Source organism: Colius striatus, chromosome 5 (assembly GCF_028858725.1).
Source record: "Colius striatus isolate bColStr4 chromosome 5, bColStr4.1.hap1, whole genome shotgun sequence".
NCBI classification, from domain to species: domain Eukaryota; kingdom Metazoa; phylum Chordata; class Aves; order Coliiformes; family Coliidae; genus Colius; species Colius striatus.
The window spans coordinates 5,095,139-5,112,464 of NC_084763.1; the positions used below are offsets into that span (position 1 = coordinate 5,095,139).

The 17,326-nt window shown below is 45.0% G+C and overlaps 1 protein-coding gene across 1 annotated transcript in view; it reads right to left on the minus strand.

Annotated features, from left to right (window-relative positions):
• Positions 1 to 15,708, minus strand: part of TMC2 (transmembrane channel like 2) — a 33,202-nt gene extending 17,494 nt beyond the window's left edge. The window contains exons 1-11 of the mRNA XM_061997029.1: positions 15,663 to 15,708; positions 15,300 to 15,347; positions 13,525 to 13,858; positions 12,664 to 12,819; positions 10,392 to 10,482; positions 9,408 to 9,489; positions 8,996 to 9,102; positions 7,202 to 7,300; positions 3,722 to 3,864; positions 1,893 to 2,040; positions 1,274 to 1,462 (exon numbers count right to left, since the gene is read on the minus strand). Of these exons, the coding sequence (XP_061853013.1) occupies positions 1,274 to 1,462; positions 1,893 to 2,040; positions 3,722 to 3,864; positions 7,202 to 7,300; positions 8,996 to 9,102; positions 9,408 to 9,489; positions 10,392 to 10,482; positions 12,664 to 12,819; positions 13,525 to 13,858; positions 15,300 to 15,347; positions 15,663 to 15,708 (1,443 nt within the window). The remainder of the gene's footprint in view (positions 1 to 1,273; positions 1,463 to 1,892; positions 2,041 to 3,721; positions 3,865 to 7,201; positions 7,301 to 8,995; positions 9,103 to 9,407; positions 9,490 to 10,391; positions 10,483 to 12,663; positions 12,820 to 13,524; positions 13,859 to 15,299; positions 15,348 to 15,662) is intronic.
• Between the last annotated feature and the right edge of the window lie 1,618 nt (positions 15,709 to 17,326).

A 17,326-nucleotide genomic window follows, 5' to 3' on the forward strand; every position in this document is an offset into this window, starting at 1 on the left:
TTTTTGCTGTTATCTCAAAGGGATGAGCTCTGAAGGATTTGTTCCCTGTCAGCCCTGACTCATGAATATTTAGGTTCCCCAGATCCCTGGTAGCACTGCTTGTGTCAGATCCTGAGGTTGGTATTTGAGCTTGGCAGGAAGCACAAGCCTTGGCCTGTGTGTGTAAAGAGAATTAATTGCTGCTAATGTTTATTGTCCACCTTTGCTTTTGCAATAGGCAATTACCTGAATGGAAGCACATCAAGGGCTCAGCTTTGCAGCTCAAGAAAATACATCCTGGTGGTACTTTTGTTGCTCTGTACAGTGTGAAATGCTAAAGTGTGCTGTGGTCAGCGAGGTCATTGTCAAGTCAGTGTTAGCTCAGGCATGACTTGCAGGCTCTAGCTCTTTTTACAGCCCTACAGTGCCCATTGTGTCTGTATAGCTGCTGGCACACTGATTCACAGGTCTCTCCTTTTGTGCTTTTCTTTCCAGGAGAGAACCCAGAACTGTGTAAATGCAGGTCTCTAACTTATCACCAGGGAAGTCCCAGAGGTTACATTTGATTTTTTAACAAGATTTTTCTTTCTCCTCTGTGGGAAAAGTTCACTGGAATAAATCAAAGCATTTCGTGAGAAAGTGCTGCCTTGCTAATGTTTTCTGAGGGAGCTGTAAAAATGCATGGCTTTGCATTTCATTTAGGCTTTGATATATAAATACATGATAATGTAGTGTGCATTGAAATGAAACCTTTCCATTGGGTGAACCAATGTTTTGGGGTTGGTTGTTTTTTTGGAGGGGGAAGAGCTTCAAGGTTTGAACTTCTCGTTCCAAAACCAGACACAGAGATATTGTGACGACTGGAATCTGTCTTCTCAAATCTCATTCTCATAATTCAAGCTGGATGATAAAGGTTTGAGTTGAGCTTTGGGTCTGATGATGGACAATTCTAACACCCAGAGAGCTTTGTAGCACAACAGAAGCCTTAATATGCACCTTGAGCAGATTCTTTAGCAAATAGCCAGTGTTCTAAGCGCCAAACACCCATTGACTTTATCATAATGTTGTCAGAATATTTCCCCCTTTCTGCAGGAGTTGTTAGTTTGCCCTAGAATCTCTCAGTGAGACCACTATGCCTCCTGCCTAAAACAAGTACAAAGGCACTGTAAAAGGACTTCTGGGCCCTGATGGGGAATTCTTCTGCCTTGGATGCTGTCCTCAAGCTGTGGCAATCCTTATGCAGAAGCCTCAGGTGAATTACCACAGCAGGAAACTGGAAGCAGAGTTCCCTTACCTCGTTTCTTTCATACCACCCAACGTTTTGCATTTTGGAAAACGTCTGGGAGCGTTTCACCACGAAATAAATGAGGTAGCCACTCCCACACAAGCAGCAGATGATGAGCACGTTGGCCAAAACCCGCAGGAACCTCCTCAGGTGGATATTCTCATCCTTGTTGCTTTCTTGCTCATCCACGATAGACTCCTGTAAAAGCAAAGGTGCTCACAGAATTGGAGCAAGTTTCTCACAGCATCAAGCCTAAGGCAACATCAGATGTTGTTGCACTCTTTGAAGTGCAATCCCACTGTATTACAGATGTATTGAGCTTGGCAGTTTAAGTTAAAACTAAGTTCATAGAGGCATCTTGATTTGACTGAAGGACATCAAGGGGCAAATGGGCTGCTGTGTCTCTGGCAAATGTGATGGAGGAACTGTGCTCTGAAGTAAAACAGGTTTATTTCAAACCCTGAAAGGAGGGTTAGTGTGACCCAGGGACTTGGAGCTGTCATGCTTCAGCACCATACCCTGCTTGTATGCAGAGATGTACAGGTACCCAGGTTTCCCCTTAAGCCTCTGCCATGATAAGTGCTGGGAGCATCCCCATAGCAGACAGAGCAGTGCTGGTTGGGGTTACCTTGAAGCTAGTGGTGATGGATGCAAACTTGTTGTCTGCAGTCTCTGGGTTGCCAATGAGGTAGTCCCAGCTGGTGAACATTTTCCAGCTGAAAATGAAGTTGTCATCATCCCCGTCTGCTGTGCTCTCGTTGGCGTTGCGTGCCATCCTGTGTAAGGACGTGTGTGGTCACAAGGCCATGGAATCATTTTGAGTTGGAAAAGACCTTTGAGATCATGGACTCTGACACTGCCAAGCCCATCACTAAACCATATCTCTCAGTGCCTCATCTACGTGGCTTTTAAATATCTCCAGGGCTGGGGATTCCACCACCCCCCTGGGCAGCCTGGGACAATGACTAACAAACCCTCAGTGAAAAAGTTCTTCCTCATCTCCAACCTAACACCCTCCAGTACAACTTGAGGCCACTGCCTCTTGTGCTGTCACTCGTTACTTGAGAGATGAGACTGACCCCCACCTCACTACAACCTCCTGTCAGGTAGCTGCAGAGTGCTCATGTCTCCTCTCAGCCTCCTCTTCTCCAGGCTGAACACCTCCAGCTCCCTCAGCTGCTCCCCATCACACTTGTTCTCCAAACCCTTCAGTAGCTTTACTGCCCTTCTCTGGATGTGGTCAGATCGTTTCACAGAGCTGCCACATCTCCTCCAGCTTTACAAAGCAGCGCTGGTGGCTTGGGATTGCTGCTGGGTAAGGAAGGAGCAGGATGACTGTTGTTGGGGTTTAGGTGACACTGTCTAACACATGCCTTAGGACCTTAGGTTTAAAGAGGACTGAACTGTTAAATGGGGTCTTCAGGCCTATCCAGGTCTTGTATTAAAAAGAGTAATGTAGCAAAAACCTAGCACAGGTGGTGAAGACAGGTTAAAGCTTGCATCCACCAACTCGTGCATGCAGAAGGTCTATTGACAATGCTTCTGAGTCCTAGGTAAAGTTTATGATTATGGCTACATTTAGTTGGTTAAATTTAGTCCAAAACCACTGGTGCTGCCCAACATACCCACTGCAACACAAAGTTTTAGAGAGACTTCAGTAGCTGCATAATGCTGGAGCCAAAACCCTTGCAGCAAGTCATGCAGGGAGAGAAAAGGATTATTCCTGTTAATCAGCATAGGAGCAGATATAGCTTCTGCTGTTTCCTCTCTATTATTTGATCCTTGAAATCCTTCTGTAACTCCCACCAGAGCTCCTAGCACCAGTCCCTCAAGGAAAGATGCTGCAATTTCATGGCAAATGTACAGCAAATCCCCATGTCCCACCCTGGCCAAAAGCTCGAGAGGCTCTTTCTGCTGCACAGAAATAGGGCCTGTTTTGGCAGTGATGCTAATCCAGGGGCTTATTCTTTCTTGCAAGGGAAACCTTTGCATGCTGTGTGCCCTCCAGGCAGAGATGGTGGGTGTGTGTGGGTATTTTTTTTCTGGCTTTGCAGAGAGCTTCTCAGCAGTGAGAAGTGGCTCAAATGCATCCTTGGTGACCTGGGGATGATGAGAGGGGCTCGAGGACAGTGTGCCAGGGGCATGGGGATTGGGGTGCTGCTTTAAAACTCCACTGATTGGTTTGGTAATGCACCAAAAGCATTCTGGTCCTGTTTGGCTCTTTTCTGTACCCCTCACACTGGCTCTGTGGCTCATGTTGGCTTTCAGGAACTGGTTTTTTTTGGAGGGAGTGTTAAAGTGGATCAGGGAGGAGGAGGAAGAAGAAGGCTGGAGAAGGAGGTGGGAGGGTTGGAAATAGCCAAAGCTGAACAGAGCAGTGAGCCATGCCCATGGAAGGGAATCCAACTGAGAGAAACCTGTGTGTTTTGCAGAGAGGGCAAGGCCAGCCATACTTACGTTCTTATGACGACCATCAGGCTGTAGCCAAACACACTGATCCCTACCATGAAATATGCCATGGGCAGCCTGTATTTTAACCAGCCAATTGTCCTCTGGTTGTTGTAGTAGCCGTAAAAGAGTGCTGAGTATTTGATGTAGCCCTGGAGGAAAAGCAAAAGCAAACCCTTGTATAAGCTGCACATCCTCACTTCTGCAGGAGAGAGGTTTCTGGTGAAAGCTGGAGATTTTATCCAAGGAAAATCAACTTTGAATAAACTTTAGTGTCTCATTCTAGGCTGCCTGGTCAGCTTTGAGAACTATCCTCCTAAGATCTTATCCCCCCCTAAGAGAGGAAAGAGCAAGAGTGCATCAGAAGATAGTGGCTCAAAACTGAAAAGTAGTTTTTATCCATCACTGTTTTCATCCCTCCCAGAAAAAAACCCACTCCTTATTGCTGTTTGTGGCTGTAGCTTGTCTGCTCCTCTGAGCCAGTATCAAACACTTAGATCTTGCAGAAATGCTGTATCAAGGGGGTTTCCCACCATGATATGTGACTTTTCATTTCAGCTAGGAGGCAGCTGATGCTGGGTACCCTGCAGATTTAGTTGCTTTTACAAGCTACCACCTGCAGAGCAAACACAATGAAAGACTAAAATCAAAGCATTTCAACTTGTGTTGTCTCCAGTGGTGTATTTCTGCTGTACAAACTGTTGGCCATTCAAAGAGTGTGCAGGTTGAATCTGCATGAGCAATCTCTCCCTATTTTTCTGTCATATCCCAGTTGATGTGGATCATTGTGTGGTGTACTTCTCTGTTGTTGGCCTGTTGTCTTTCAACTTGGAAGTTAAGTGTAGTTAAGCAGCCTGGCCATGGTAGTTGATCAGCTCCCCTCTGAACTGGAAACATCAAAATTGAGACATAACTTGAAGCTGATATCAGAGGGCTGTGCAATGGATCTTGTTTTAGGGACATTGAATAATTTACATGGGAAGGGACCTCCAGAAGTCACCTACTTAAGCCCCCTGCTCAAAATCAAAGTGCAGAGGCTCAGGACCACGTCCAACTTGAGTTTTCAAAGTCTCCAATGATGGAGATGGGTGTTTGCCCTAAACAAAGTGTAGTGCCACAGGCAGGGTGCAACTGGGCACATCTTTCTGCCAGTGCTGCTGAGCCACTTGGAGAAATGTAGGAAGGCTGTGGCTGGCAAGGCTCTTTGGGGCTTGTAGTGTGTTATGTATAATGTGTGCTGGGGAGGTGTGATGAATAAAGCCTCATCATATATAAAGCCAATCTTCCTGGAAGGTGCTTTTAAAGGGTTTTTTCCTTCAAGTTGTAATCCCTTACTGTTGTCTTTTTGATTCATCAAATGCTGGGGACTGAAAAATGAGTTTCTCTGCTCACATTATCCGATCTGTCCTTTAAACTCTACTTGTGAGACATGATGCCTAGTGTCCAAGTGAGATTTATTCCTTTCTACACCTCTAGATATCCATGATGTGACCTCCTTGCTGCCAAAGCACACATTTCCCTGCCTCCTCTCTCTTGAAATGTATTTTTCAGGATCACAGTATTGACTCTTCATTTTATGCCTGCTCTGAAATACATTTATCCACTACACCTTTCCTGTGGAGCACGTTGGCATAGGCATCTGTTAGTTTTCAAAGGGCTCTGTGAAGGGCTTAATTTGCCATCTTCTGGCTGCAGAGAGTACAGGTGTACATCCCTGCCCCATAACTGGAGATTGCTTCTCAAGCTCATGTGATTGCTCCCTGGTGTCAAACAGCAGTGGGGATGGGATGAGGACCTGCATGGCAGAAGGATTCAGAGGATCAAGGGCTCAGAGACAGCAGGGGAAAGCAGATGTATGTACCAAGCCACAGGTAAGAGACTGACAGGTCACGGTAGCCAGCCTTTCATGCAATGGTATAGCCTCACACACCAACAAATTTCCTTACTGATATAGCAAGAGTTTGTGATCTCCCAGATAAAATCAGCAGCCCCACTTCAGTAACACTCCTGCAGGGGTTTTTATTTCATTGTTTGGGCTTTATTTTTCCTACATGAATTAATTTAAACGCTGCTGCTTGTGTTTTTACCACGTGCTGCTTCAAATGGACTTTTAATTCAGTGCAATGGTATTCCAAATGTCACTGATGCACCTCTGAATTTTGGATTCTGGGAAGTGGGTGGAAGTGCTGGGAGAGCAAGAGCTAAAAGAATCCTCAGCAGGTGGTGAACGAAGGCCTGGCCCTGCCAGTGTCCTGGACACATCTGTCATAAGACTTATTAATAAATTCATTTAAATAACCAGTTTTCCATTAAAGTAGTTATTGGGCTGGTTTGGGTTGGTTTTTTTTTTAGCTGAAGGAATTGTGTGATGGGGTTTATTATTCTTGTGATATGTGGGGCAGTGCCAATAAGCATATCATAGGATCATAGAATGGTAGGGTTGGAAGGGACCTTTAGATATCACCTAGTCCAACTCCCATCATTCTGTGTAGATTTAAAATATAGCAGAAATAGATGTGTTTTGTGCTTTTTCCTCTGAAAAAGGACCTTTTTTATTCTACCTGAGTTGACTAACTCTGTGACCATGATTGAAGTGAGTTGCACCAGTTGCATCGCTGGGCAGTTTACTTAGTCACCTGCTTCTACTAATGCTCATACTTTGGCTCTTCACAAATACTGCCTAGATAAAAGTAAATGAGATTCCTAAAGCTGCTTTCACTTCCTTCAGGGTGGAACTGTGTAACTTCACGAGCCTTAGAGGATTTTATTTTGAGGTCACTGAGGAGGAACAGGGCAGACAGACTCTTTTTGGGTGGTGTTAGTGAGCTGTGTTGGGATGTGAAATGTCCACTTTGGAATAAAAGTGCATCTGCTTTTCTCCTGCAAACTCAAGAAATATGTTGGTGTATCTTAGTGTGGACATATACACATGTGACATCAGAGGTTCAAATCCATGTACAAGTGAGGAGAGGAGACTGAGGGGGGATCTCATTAATATTTACAAGTATCTCAATGGTGGATGTCAGGAGGTTGGGGCAGCACTTTTTTGATGGTATCTAGCAACAGGACAAGGGGTGATGGGATGAAGCTGCAACACAAAAAGTTCCATTTAAACATAAGAAAAATCTCTTTCCCTGTTGAGGTGAGGGAGCCCTGGCACAGGCTGCCCAGGGAGGGTGTGGAGGCTCCTTCCTTGGAGGTCTTCAAGACCTGCCTGGACACGTTCCTGTGTGACCTGATCTAGGTGAACCTGCCTCTGCAGGGGGGTTGGACTAGATGATTTCTAAAGGTCCCTCCCAAGCCCTACCATTCTATGATTCTATGAAGTGCCTGCATGTGCACATGCTGTTTTGGGCAGAAACTGTCTTCATTTTCTGGAAGAAATAGATATATGGATGGTTTCCCTTGGAACAAGTTCATCCCTGTAACTTCTGAAGGGTATTAGGAGGCAGTCAACCCATCTCTTATGATTAATGCTCCTGTACTTACTTCAAAATCCCAAAGAACAGAAAAATCCATAGCTGTTGCTTGTTCAGCCCGGGGTACAGTTTTCCTTGGCATGCTCCCATATGGCATTCCCATCAGGACCTGGTGAACATTAATAACAGGGATGCATCTATAACAGAACACACTGCACAGTTTTGTGCATTTTATTTTTCCTAATGAGTCCCTTTTGGTTTGGTTTTGGTTGGTTCTCCTTTTTCTTGATTTAAATACGTATTTTGTTTCTTGATACCAGAGCTGCAGTTTGCAATATTTAGGATGAATATTACCCAAATAACCAGAGGACTGTCCCTTTCCCTGGTAACATCCATTGCACAGGAAGTATTTTGCTGAGGAGCTGTATCCTTCAATGAACAGCTCCAGTTAAAATGTCCTTAGTTTAGTAAGGAGTTATTTGCTTGATCTTCATGGGTTTAATGCAATAAAGGGATTAGCTTTATCTGCTTCTGCAGGACCCCTCCTCTGAGAAAAGTCAAGAGCTCTGGGTTGAGCTTGCAGTACATTTTGTGTTTTATAGTCTTGAATTAAAAAATTATCTCAGGGTGAGGTGAAGGACAGCTAGGTTTGAGCAAAAAGTGCATGGCAAAACGATGCAAAGGGCAGTTTTCATGGTACAACCTCTCCTGATGGCACCACTCAAAGCAGGTCTTGCAGCCAACTCAGCTATTGAAGTCCAGACATGGAATGTCAAGGGCTATGGAGAGTTAATATGTTTACAAGCAGTCTCTGCCTGGTGCCTATAGCAAAATATCTCATTAGTATTCATAGCCTGGAAAGGTCCTAGCATATAATCCATCATTTATTCTGTTAGGGCTATCTGCTTAATTTCAAAATCGTTTGTGATTAAATGTTTATTGCCCAGCCACTCTGTGTATCGTAACAGCCCGGTGGGCAATGAGTAACAGTATGCATTTAGCCTTCTATGATATGCACAGATCCTGACAAAATACATCTGTATTGTTCAGTGCTAATGGTTATGTCTCTTCATCCTGGGAGGAAAACTGAGCTTTTACTTTTGAGCAACCACATTAAGGAGAACAAAAGCAGGGTCCTCGGGAGAGACTGCGCTGCGTTTTTGGTCTGCATCGAACAGAGCACATGCCACTGTCTGTGGATTGCACAGCCTTTAAAGACTGCACTGAGTAATTTAGCCAGAGCTGTAATGGCTACATTAAAAACATTCTTCAGTAAAGGACCATAGAAAGTTGGCTGTGAGATCCTTTTCTGTCTCCAGGAGCAGCGAGAAATATGACAAATGGAAAATAAAACTCTTCCTTGTGAATGGTCTGAATTAGAAGTAGAGAAAAGGGATATTTCCCAAACAAATGTTGGTTGGCAGAGTGTTGGGAAATTGTTCTTTTCCTTGACCGCTACTCCTGTGGGGCTGTGACCTGGCTGATGCCAGAAGGCCCAAAAGAAAGGTGTTAATCACTTTCAGAGCACAGTCCATTTCTCGCTGCTGCTACAGATCTGAGCTTATACCTGGGATTCACAGGTCACTGCAGTAAAAACATAAAACTAGCCTGAAACTAGGTCTTTGAGCTCCTGTTTTAGCTTCTGAATGGGCAGGATCTTTGATGGCATTTTAGATCTCCTGCCTTCAGCCTGTGTTTTACTCCTGTGTCAGCAACAGCCTTGTAAATTGTTCTTTGTAAATAATTGCCCTTACACGGTTCCTTTTCCTAAAGTGCTCAATCTTATAAGACACTTGTCTGTGTTGTCAATCTCATGTTCAGGTTAAGTTACAGGTAAGATATTACTGCAAGGAGAACCACTTACCTCTGGAATGATGACCAGTCCAAATATTAATCCGAAAAGGACAAGATTTACTCCGTACATCCACCGCAGGAATATGAAGTAGGAAGCGACTGAGGAGCCAAAGTGACCTTAAACCAGAAGACACTTTGTGGTTAGGGGTTTAGGAGGGTTAAACTGTCCTCACCAAGACCTGGACTCCTTTTCCCTTAGGTCTTCCCAGTCCTTTGCCCAAGACTTTCCCAACAGTCCCCACTGCTGATGGAGACAGCAATGCCTGGAGCTGCCTGGGGTCTGTGCTCCCCATTGGGCACCAGTGCTGAGAGCAAGTAGAGATTGGGGACCAGGGAGCTGGAGCATTGTTAGGATGAATGGAAACATTGTTAGGATGTCTTGGAAAATATCTCACTGTCATTACACAGCAACTTCCACTTACTCTCCACTTCTTTTATCTTCATCTCCCAGGGTATGCACTGGGTTTTGAAATTTTCAAAGTCTCTCTTAAATTTCACCCATTTCTGAAACAAGATAACATCACAGTGAGCAGAAACGTGTGGGGAGGGAGGCTGCTTTCCCTGCAGGGCATTCTGATGGCAGGGTTTGGTAGCATTGCTGGGAGTGGGTGAGAAGCCCAAAGCCAGAACTCTGGTCTGTGTCTGATCTTTTGGACTATTTCATAAACTACCTTTGATCCAAAAGCCTCCCCACCTCAAAGTGTTCACGCTTGTTATCTGAGTTTTAACCTTCTCAGGCTTTTGGAAAGCTGTAGTTGTGCTGTGAGTTGACCAAAATACACAGGGGTGGAAAATTCAGACCCATATTGAAAGAACTGATGCAGAACCACCTCTATGTAAAGCAAAATTCCATTTGATAAAATACTGAGCTCGAATCCTTCCTCATCAGACCAGCAGCTACATTCCCAATGATCTCATTATCTCAGGCCTGGCTCTGTTTCTCACTTCTCAGTGTAATCTCCATGGCAACATACAACTTGACTACCAACTTCAGTCTTAAAACACAGTCAGTATCCTCCCTGTTCTCTGCTCATCGCTGGGGAAGACAAAATTTGACTGGAGTCCATGGGACAATGCAAGAATCTGCCATAGCCTGTCTTTCCTTTTGGGGTATCTTGTCTTGCAGATCAAGGTTTTGGGGGTTGTGAGCAGAAAGATGTGGTTTTCCCTGCTCCTGCAGTCCCTCTCTTGCTTCAGAAAAGGTCACAATGTGCTTCAGGTGGGGGGAAATTCCACCCTCTATCAGGTTTGAAGCTGGTGAGTATCTTTTTGAATGTGGGCAAGAAGCTTCATTCTGATCTCCTGGTATCTGTTTTGCCAAACACAGGTTGATAAACCCTACCAAAAGTGGACTGAATACATAACCAGATACCCAAGCTTCTCCCTGCTGCTGTTGCAGCACTTACCTTTGCCATCATCATCTTATAGGCGTACAACTTTTTGCCCTTCCCTTTTCCCAGAGCTCCTTCAAACTTCTCTACAAAAGCTTGTGCCTCCCTAATTGGAAAATAAACAAGCAGGTTATTGAAACAGCAAAGAGGTCTCCAGCTTTTCACCTCTGCCTGTGCTGGTGGGAAAGCAGCCACGCTCAAGCAAAGGTGGGGGTTTGGGTTGTCTCCACATCCCACACTTCCTTTGGGATTCCAGCTGCTATTTATTGGTGCTGTTGCTGTGCCATGCCCACCTAAGGATGGCTCACAGGTCCCCAAAGCACTCATGTTCACGCAGAGACATGTCCCAAGTCTTGTTTCAAACTTCTCCCTGCATGTAGACCAAAAGCCTGCCTGTTCCTCTCATTCCAGAGCTCTCCCACCCCAGCAGGCCTGCTATAGCTTCTCTCTCCTGGTGCATTGGTCAAGAAGAAAACAACCTTATCTAGTGAAACAAACTCCAAGAGGATGCAGAAGTTTCCTACATAATCACCTCCCTGTGTAAATATCAGAGATACTCAGCTGGCCCAACAAGATAATCCCAGTGCCAGAGTGTATGCTAGTCAGGGGCAAAATCAAGCTGCAGATTGAAATCAGTTTTGGGGTAGAATTTCTAAGGGAAATAGAGAGTAAAGAACCTAGGTAGCTGGCATTAGAGTTTGCTGAGTTTGTGAATAAAATTCTATTGTATATTAGTGTTGCAAAACCATCACGAGAAGAGATTAAATTCCAGGAGTTTGGAGGTCCTTTACAATCCTAAGCCTGTGGGAAAGACAGGCTGCTGCGTGGTAGAAACAGCCCAGTTCAGCCTGTAACCTTGGGAAAAATAACTGCATCTTTATTTACAAACCTACAGTGAGATTTCTAAGTCTTGAATTTACTGTTTTGCTCTCTCTGCGTGCTTTCCATTCCTCGTCTGTGTAATGAAGCTAATCCTTTCTTGTCTCAGGGTACAGTTTGTGCAGTGAGAATCATAGGATGGTAGGGTTGGAAGGGACCTTTAGAGATCATGTACAGCTCCCTGAGAGTCTTTCAGGAGATCCCTGCACAAGGAGGGCAACAGTTTTGTTTAGGCTCATTAGCAGGTGGTAAATGATTGCCACAGTTCAAGAATAAAATGAAAGGATGGAAGTATGTTAGCAAACGTGATCCTAGGCAGGATTTTAGCCAGGATCCTACACTGAAAATGTGTCAGAAACAATACTGCTTTGCTTTTTTATTGTTTCATTTTATTTTACTGCAGAACTTTGGACTTTTAGGGTCATAAGATTTTATATGTAATGAGCTCAGGCTTGTAGCATGCCTGTGAGACAGAAAAGCTGCTTCAATACAGTTTCCCTGTATAGATCTTTACACTGACTTTTAGAAATAATTGGCAGTTTTCAAGGCTCTTGATTTTAATGGAAGTTGGAGCAGGTCTTGGCCTTCAGGGTGTAAAAGAGAGAAGCAGAGGCACAAAGTGTCTCACAGCCTTCACAGAGCGCTCACTGCAGCTCAGAGTAGCCTCTTGGTAAACACAGAGTGGGTCCATCATCGCTTTCCACAGGGCTAGGCATGCCTTGCAGCACTATTTTGAAAGCTCTCCTGGTTAGAAAGGGATTTCAGAGGAATTTTAACCAATAGAGCTGGTATTTGAATCACTGCCTCAACAGGGGAAGGGTTTGTTATGAGCCATTCCCCGTTGACCCATGGGTTTTGAACTCCCTCCTGTGCCCTGCCCCACTGCCCCCCCTTGCCATGCACTAAGGGGTTTCTTCAGCTGCCTGAGTTGTTCCCACATTCAGCATGGGCTGAGTGGCAATGTTTGCTTTGCTTCATAAACCTCTGCAAATAATACAGCATTTTCTTTTCCCAAGCAGCCCTGTCCCAAGAGTGTGAAGTAACCTGGTACTCTGCTGCTCTGATTTCTGTCTGACAATGGGCATGAATAAGCAAACCAGGGCAGGGAGTTTGCTTTAACAACTACCCTGACAGTAGTGAGTCATTTGGTTTTAAATACAAGGGTAGAATGACCTGGCCCTGGGTATCAGTTGAACAGATTTGCACCTTGTCTGTTCTTTGGTTACAGAGGCTGAAAATCAAATTCCACATTTAAATCCAGACAGGCTGTCCAGGCTCTGCTGCTGGCTTTTTTTTTTCTGAGACTGGGGTGTTAAAGTAGCAGCAGCAAAAAATGCAATTCTTAGGTAAAGTGCATCCAATAGTCAGCAAAGACCTCAGGGTTGTGGGCTGGCAGTTTGATGGGTACCTGAGCACTGAGAGCTTCTTCACCATCCTCCAGGGCTTGTTCCTCATGGTGGAAATCAGTTTCTTCTTTTGCTCCACCTGCTCCATCAGCATCGCCAGCTCCTCCTCAGACAGCGACTCTTCTTCGTCAGATGAGTTGGAAGAAGCAGAAGGAGCACTGGGAGAGATAAAAAACAAAGGGCACCAACATGACAACTAACAGGAGTCGGATGGAAGGTCTTGCTGGGAGTGGGCACAGTGCTACTGGTACTCAGGGATCCCACTATGATGTGGGCACAATGCCTCAACCATCCCCTGGCTTGGTGTGATGCCAGTGTGGCCCCTTTGTGCTCAGGGCAAGGCTGTTTCCAGCCAGGATAATGAAGAAATGGTTGTGCCCCACAAGATCTGGCATTGTGCTCTGGACCATGCTTCAACAGTAGAAGCATTGCCTAGGGCTAGAGCTGGCTCTGAGGAAATGTTTTTCACAACTGGAAGATATGGGGAGAAGCAGAGGGCTGGGATAAGAAAGATTTGGAAGACACTTGACGACATGAGGGATGTAGTTTAACCTACATATCTTTGATCAGTCAAAGAACTGCGCCAGAGTCTGTGTCGCTCATGCTGTCTGGTTTGAAAACGAGTCCTTTTTTAACCCTGTGAATCTGATCCTGGCTGGGAAATGATAATGACAGAAGGCCCTGGAGACAGTTGGGTTGTGTGGCAATTTAAACTGCAGTTTTCTGCTGTTGTACCTCTTTTGGGAGAGCAGCAACTTCTTTTCAGTCTATTGGTTTTGCCGTTCTATCCCATACGCCACCAGCATGTCGATATACCTCTGTCAGTTTGATGGGGGCACCATCCTCAGTCATTGTTTAGTTACCTGTTTTTCCTGTCTTTCTTCTGTGTGTTCACCTCTTCCTTTCCTTTCTTGTCTGTTCTCTTTTCTTTGTTTTCTGACTCCTTTTGATCTTTGGTAGGAGCCTTTTTGCCTCTGTCTCTCTGCCGGCTTCCTTTCTCTCCTGCTGCTTTTCCATCACTGTTTTTCCTTTGGTAGTTTTTTCTCTTAGAAGATCTGTTTTCTTGGCTACAAGTGTCTTCCTCTTTGATTTCATCTTCTTCTTTGTCTTCCTTTTGCTTCTTCCTTTCAAGTCTGCTTGCTCTGCCAGTTTCCCTGAGGGTCTGTTTCTTACATTTCTTGTCCTTTACTTCATCTTCTGCAAGGGATAAAAAACAAGTACTTTGGGAAATCCATAGTGGTAAAATAGGGATTCATCAGAAAAGCTCAGGCAGCCAGGATACCTGATGCAAACCCTAGGGAAGCCAATGAGCAGATAGATGCCCATTGACCTCAGCGGGCTTTGCCTTATGCCCTGTCCAAGAGCCACGTCCAACTTTATAGAGCTCCCATTTAAGTTAAGGTAGTACAGCCAATTTTAACACATCTGTGACTGACCTGTGACCAAGAAAATTAGAAATTAATTACCAATGCAAAACCCCATCCATCAGAAAGCACAGACAGATATCTTCCTGACCTGTAAACGCACCAGAGCAACGGAAACAGAAGCTGCAGTCGGTTACACAGTGTGTAGTTTGCTTATTGGTGAAATCAATGTCCTTGAAAGATGTTTACCTTTCAAGGCTGGAGATTGAGGTTTTCTATTTATAGGGAGAAAAGGTACAGCTTAGGCAGCACTTGGTTTTGTTTCTCTCTTTTATTTTATGTAGGAAGGTCTGTATCCAGAGAAGAAAAACATCAGATAGTCTCTGATCACAGAATCACAGAATCATAAGGACTGGAAGGGTCCTCAAATGATCATCCAGTTCAACCCCTGCCAGAGCAGGACCACCTAGAGTAGGTCACACAGCAACTCATCCAGGTGGGTTTGAAAGTCTCCAGAACAGGAGACTCCACAGCCCATCTGGTGAACCCCTTCCAGTGCTCCCTCATCCTGAAGAGGTTTCTTTGGAACCTCTTACGTTCATGTTTCATTCTTACAGGCAATCAAAACTAAACCCCTCTTTTGTCCAGAAGTCAGAGAAGCTTCCAATTTGAAGGAATGAAAAGGATCATGATTTAATTGCAGGGTGTTTTGGGAAGGGGGAAAATGACATTCAAAATACATTTGGAAAAATCCAAGCCCATCCACCTCTTTTACCACCAAGCACATGAAAATGAATAACACTCTTTCCAGAGTCTTTCAGCTTCTAATTTTGCAGAAATTCTGGCTGATGAGAATGAAGTTTTCAAACAAAAACCCCCAAATTTAATTTTGATATTGATTTAAGTTTTCCCCAGGGTTGCAGAAACTGTAATGGAGGAAACAGGTCTAAACAGGCTTTATGAGGAGGATAAGCAGGACCTCAGTGAGGTACAAAGCAGTCACAGCCCTGCATAAGGTGATACTTTTACTGCAATGCCTTGTTTACTAGGGATTACTGCTGAGGGACGTGGGCTCTGACAGTCTCCTGCTCTGAGAGCTTGAAAGAGGAAAGACTGCCTAAGAATCACTGCTGTAAGTCAAGGGAAAACCTGCTTGCTTACAAGTAGCTCATGAAATGGTTCTTGTTGCAGAGCAAGTCACAAGCCAGAAAGAAAAGAAAAGGTATCACCTCAGGTATTTCAAACAAGACCACATTCTTTAATCTCTACATTACCTTCACTCTCTGTGTCACTTTCCACTTGTCCATCAATCTCTATTCCGGCTGCAAGACAAAGAACAAAGAGTAATCACATTTGTTGCTGGGGTTTACACGTGTGGTGCTTTACACAGCCAGCCCCTAAGCGCCAGCTGAGCTTGGCAGAACATCCCTTATTGATTAGACATTATATTCTCTTCCTACAGTGCTGCTCTTCATATTTACTTAGTTTGGCAGACTGATGGAAGTTGTTTGCGTGAGACCAAACTTGAAATCGCGTGATCTTTGAGAGATGCAGAATGCTGTGCTTGGAAAGCCCCGAGACGTTTTGTCAAGTATTTGGCAGCATCCAAACCGAAATGACCTCATGGTGATACCAACCATCCTCCATGATGACCTGCAAAGCACATTTCTTTTTCTTCCCCATGACAGCCTCTTGTCTTTTGCACAGACACCGTAGCTGCTGTGCTGCCCACACACTCCCCAATCATATATGTGTTATTCCCTCTTCCCATAAGCTTGTCTCCTTGGCATCGCAGACAGACGGGTATGTCCAGCCTCTGGTGACTTCTTGCTTGCAAGCCATGCGGGCAGGGGAAGGCAGGAAGGGGTGGGAGAGGCAGGAAAGACCTCAGCCCACCCAACTGCTTTTCCTTCTGCTCCTTTCTCCTTGTGAAAAGCAAGGGGGAAAAAAAAAGCACCTGTCGGCATTACATTGCATTTCATTATTTAAACATGAAGGAAAACCCTTTGGTGGCTACTTGGTGGTATCGTATGAAACACAGACACAAGTCACGTCTGGTTCTGACATAAGCATGTGGCTGGAGGCTTTGAAAGGATCAATTTTCTTAATGCCATATTCTTTACTGCCCTGTGTCAATCTGTGTAACCCTGTTAGTCATTCTCCTGCACCTTCTTAAACCTCCCAGGAGGTGCCTTTTGGGGCACGGCTGTGGCTCACATTTTGTCCTCCGTGCGTGTCATCTGTAGGGGACTCATGAGCTAATAGATGCAGCGAGGAGTCAGGAGTCAGGACAGCAGCATCTCTCTTTCCTTTGCTCCTCTATTCTGTGTGACCTCTGCATCCTCATTGCACTTGCTGGTAAAATAGGATACATTTTCCTTCTAGGTGCTCTGAGGCTTAATTAATTAATGTGAGACCCTCATCCGGAAGGTCCTTTAGTACCGCAAAGTATTGTATTGCATGCTGCAGCTCGCAGGCTTTCGAGGGGCCAAGAAGAGGTTTAGCTGAGCAACCTCTGGTGTAAAACCTGCAGCACCTGCCCTAGTTGTAGCTTCCTCAGAGACCTCATGCATCCCCACCGCAGGCTTTCTCCTGCAGGCACGTGGATTAGGCAGGAACAGTTTCCCACAAGGAAAGCTTACCCTCACGTCCTCTCTGAGGGTTAATTCCCTATCCCCTTCCCTCCCAAAAGAGAGGAATATTGAGGAGATCAGCATGAGATCAACAGCTCTTACAGGTGACTCCTGGTCTGGGTCAGATGCAGCACTTGAGTAGATGCCAGTCTCCTGACTGTTGCTTTTTGCTCCCTGAAATTTGGTCCAAAGACACCTTTCAAGTACTTTAAAGTACATCCCATGGCTTGCTCGATTTGCCTGTGACTTCAGCTCAGCTTGCCTGAGCTAAATACATAATGTATGGTATATGCCCCTACATTATTAACAACTCTAACCCTACAAGTTTGTTACACAGGGCATTTTCACGGCGTGTTCCCAACACCAGTGGGGCTGAAGACAGCTGTAGCAGGTTTTGAAGGTCTTCCCAGTGAACAAGTTTCCCCTACAACCCTATGTGCTGATGTGACATGTTGAAAAGTTGCTCCAAATGTGATCACTAGGTCCTTGCATCAATACTACCCCAGCAAAATGGAGCAATTTGCAGTTGCTGGAGGCTGCTGGAAAGGATTTTCTGCAGGCCACTTCAGCTGCTTCAACTCTTGGCTTTTGGCATCTCTTTCCCAAACAGAGGATTTGGGGACTTTCTTTTCCTTATTAAATGAAAGACAGGTTCTGGAGAATCAGGT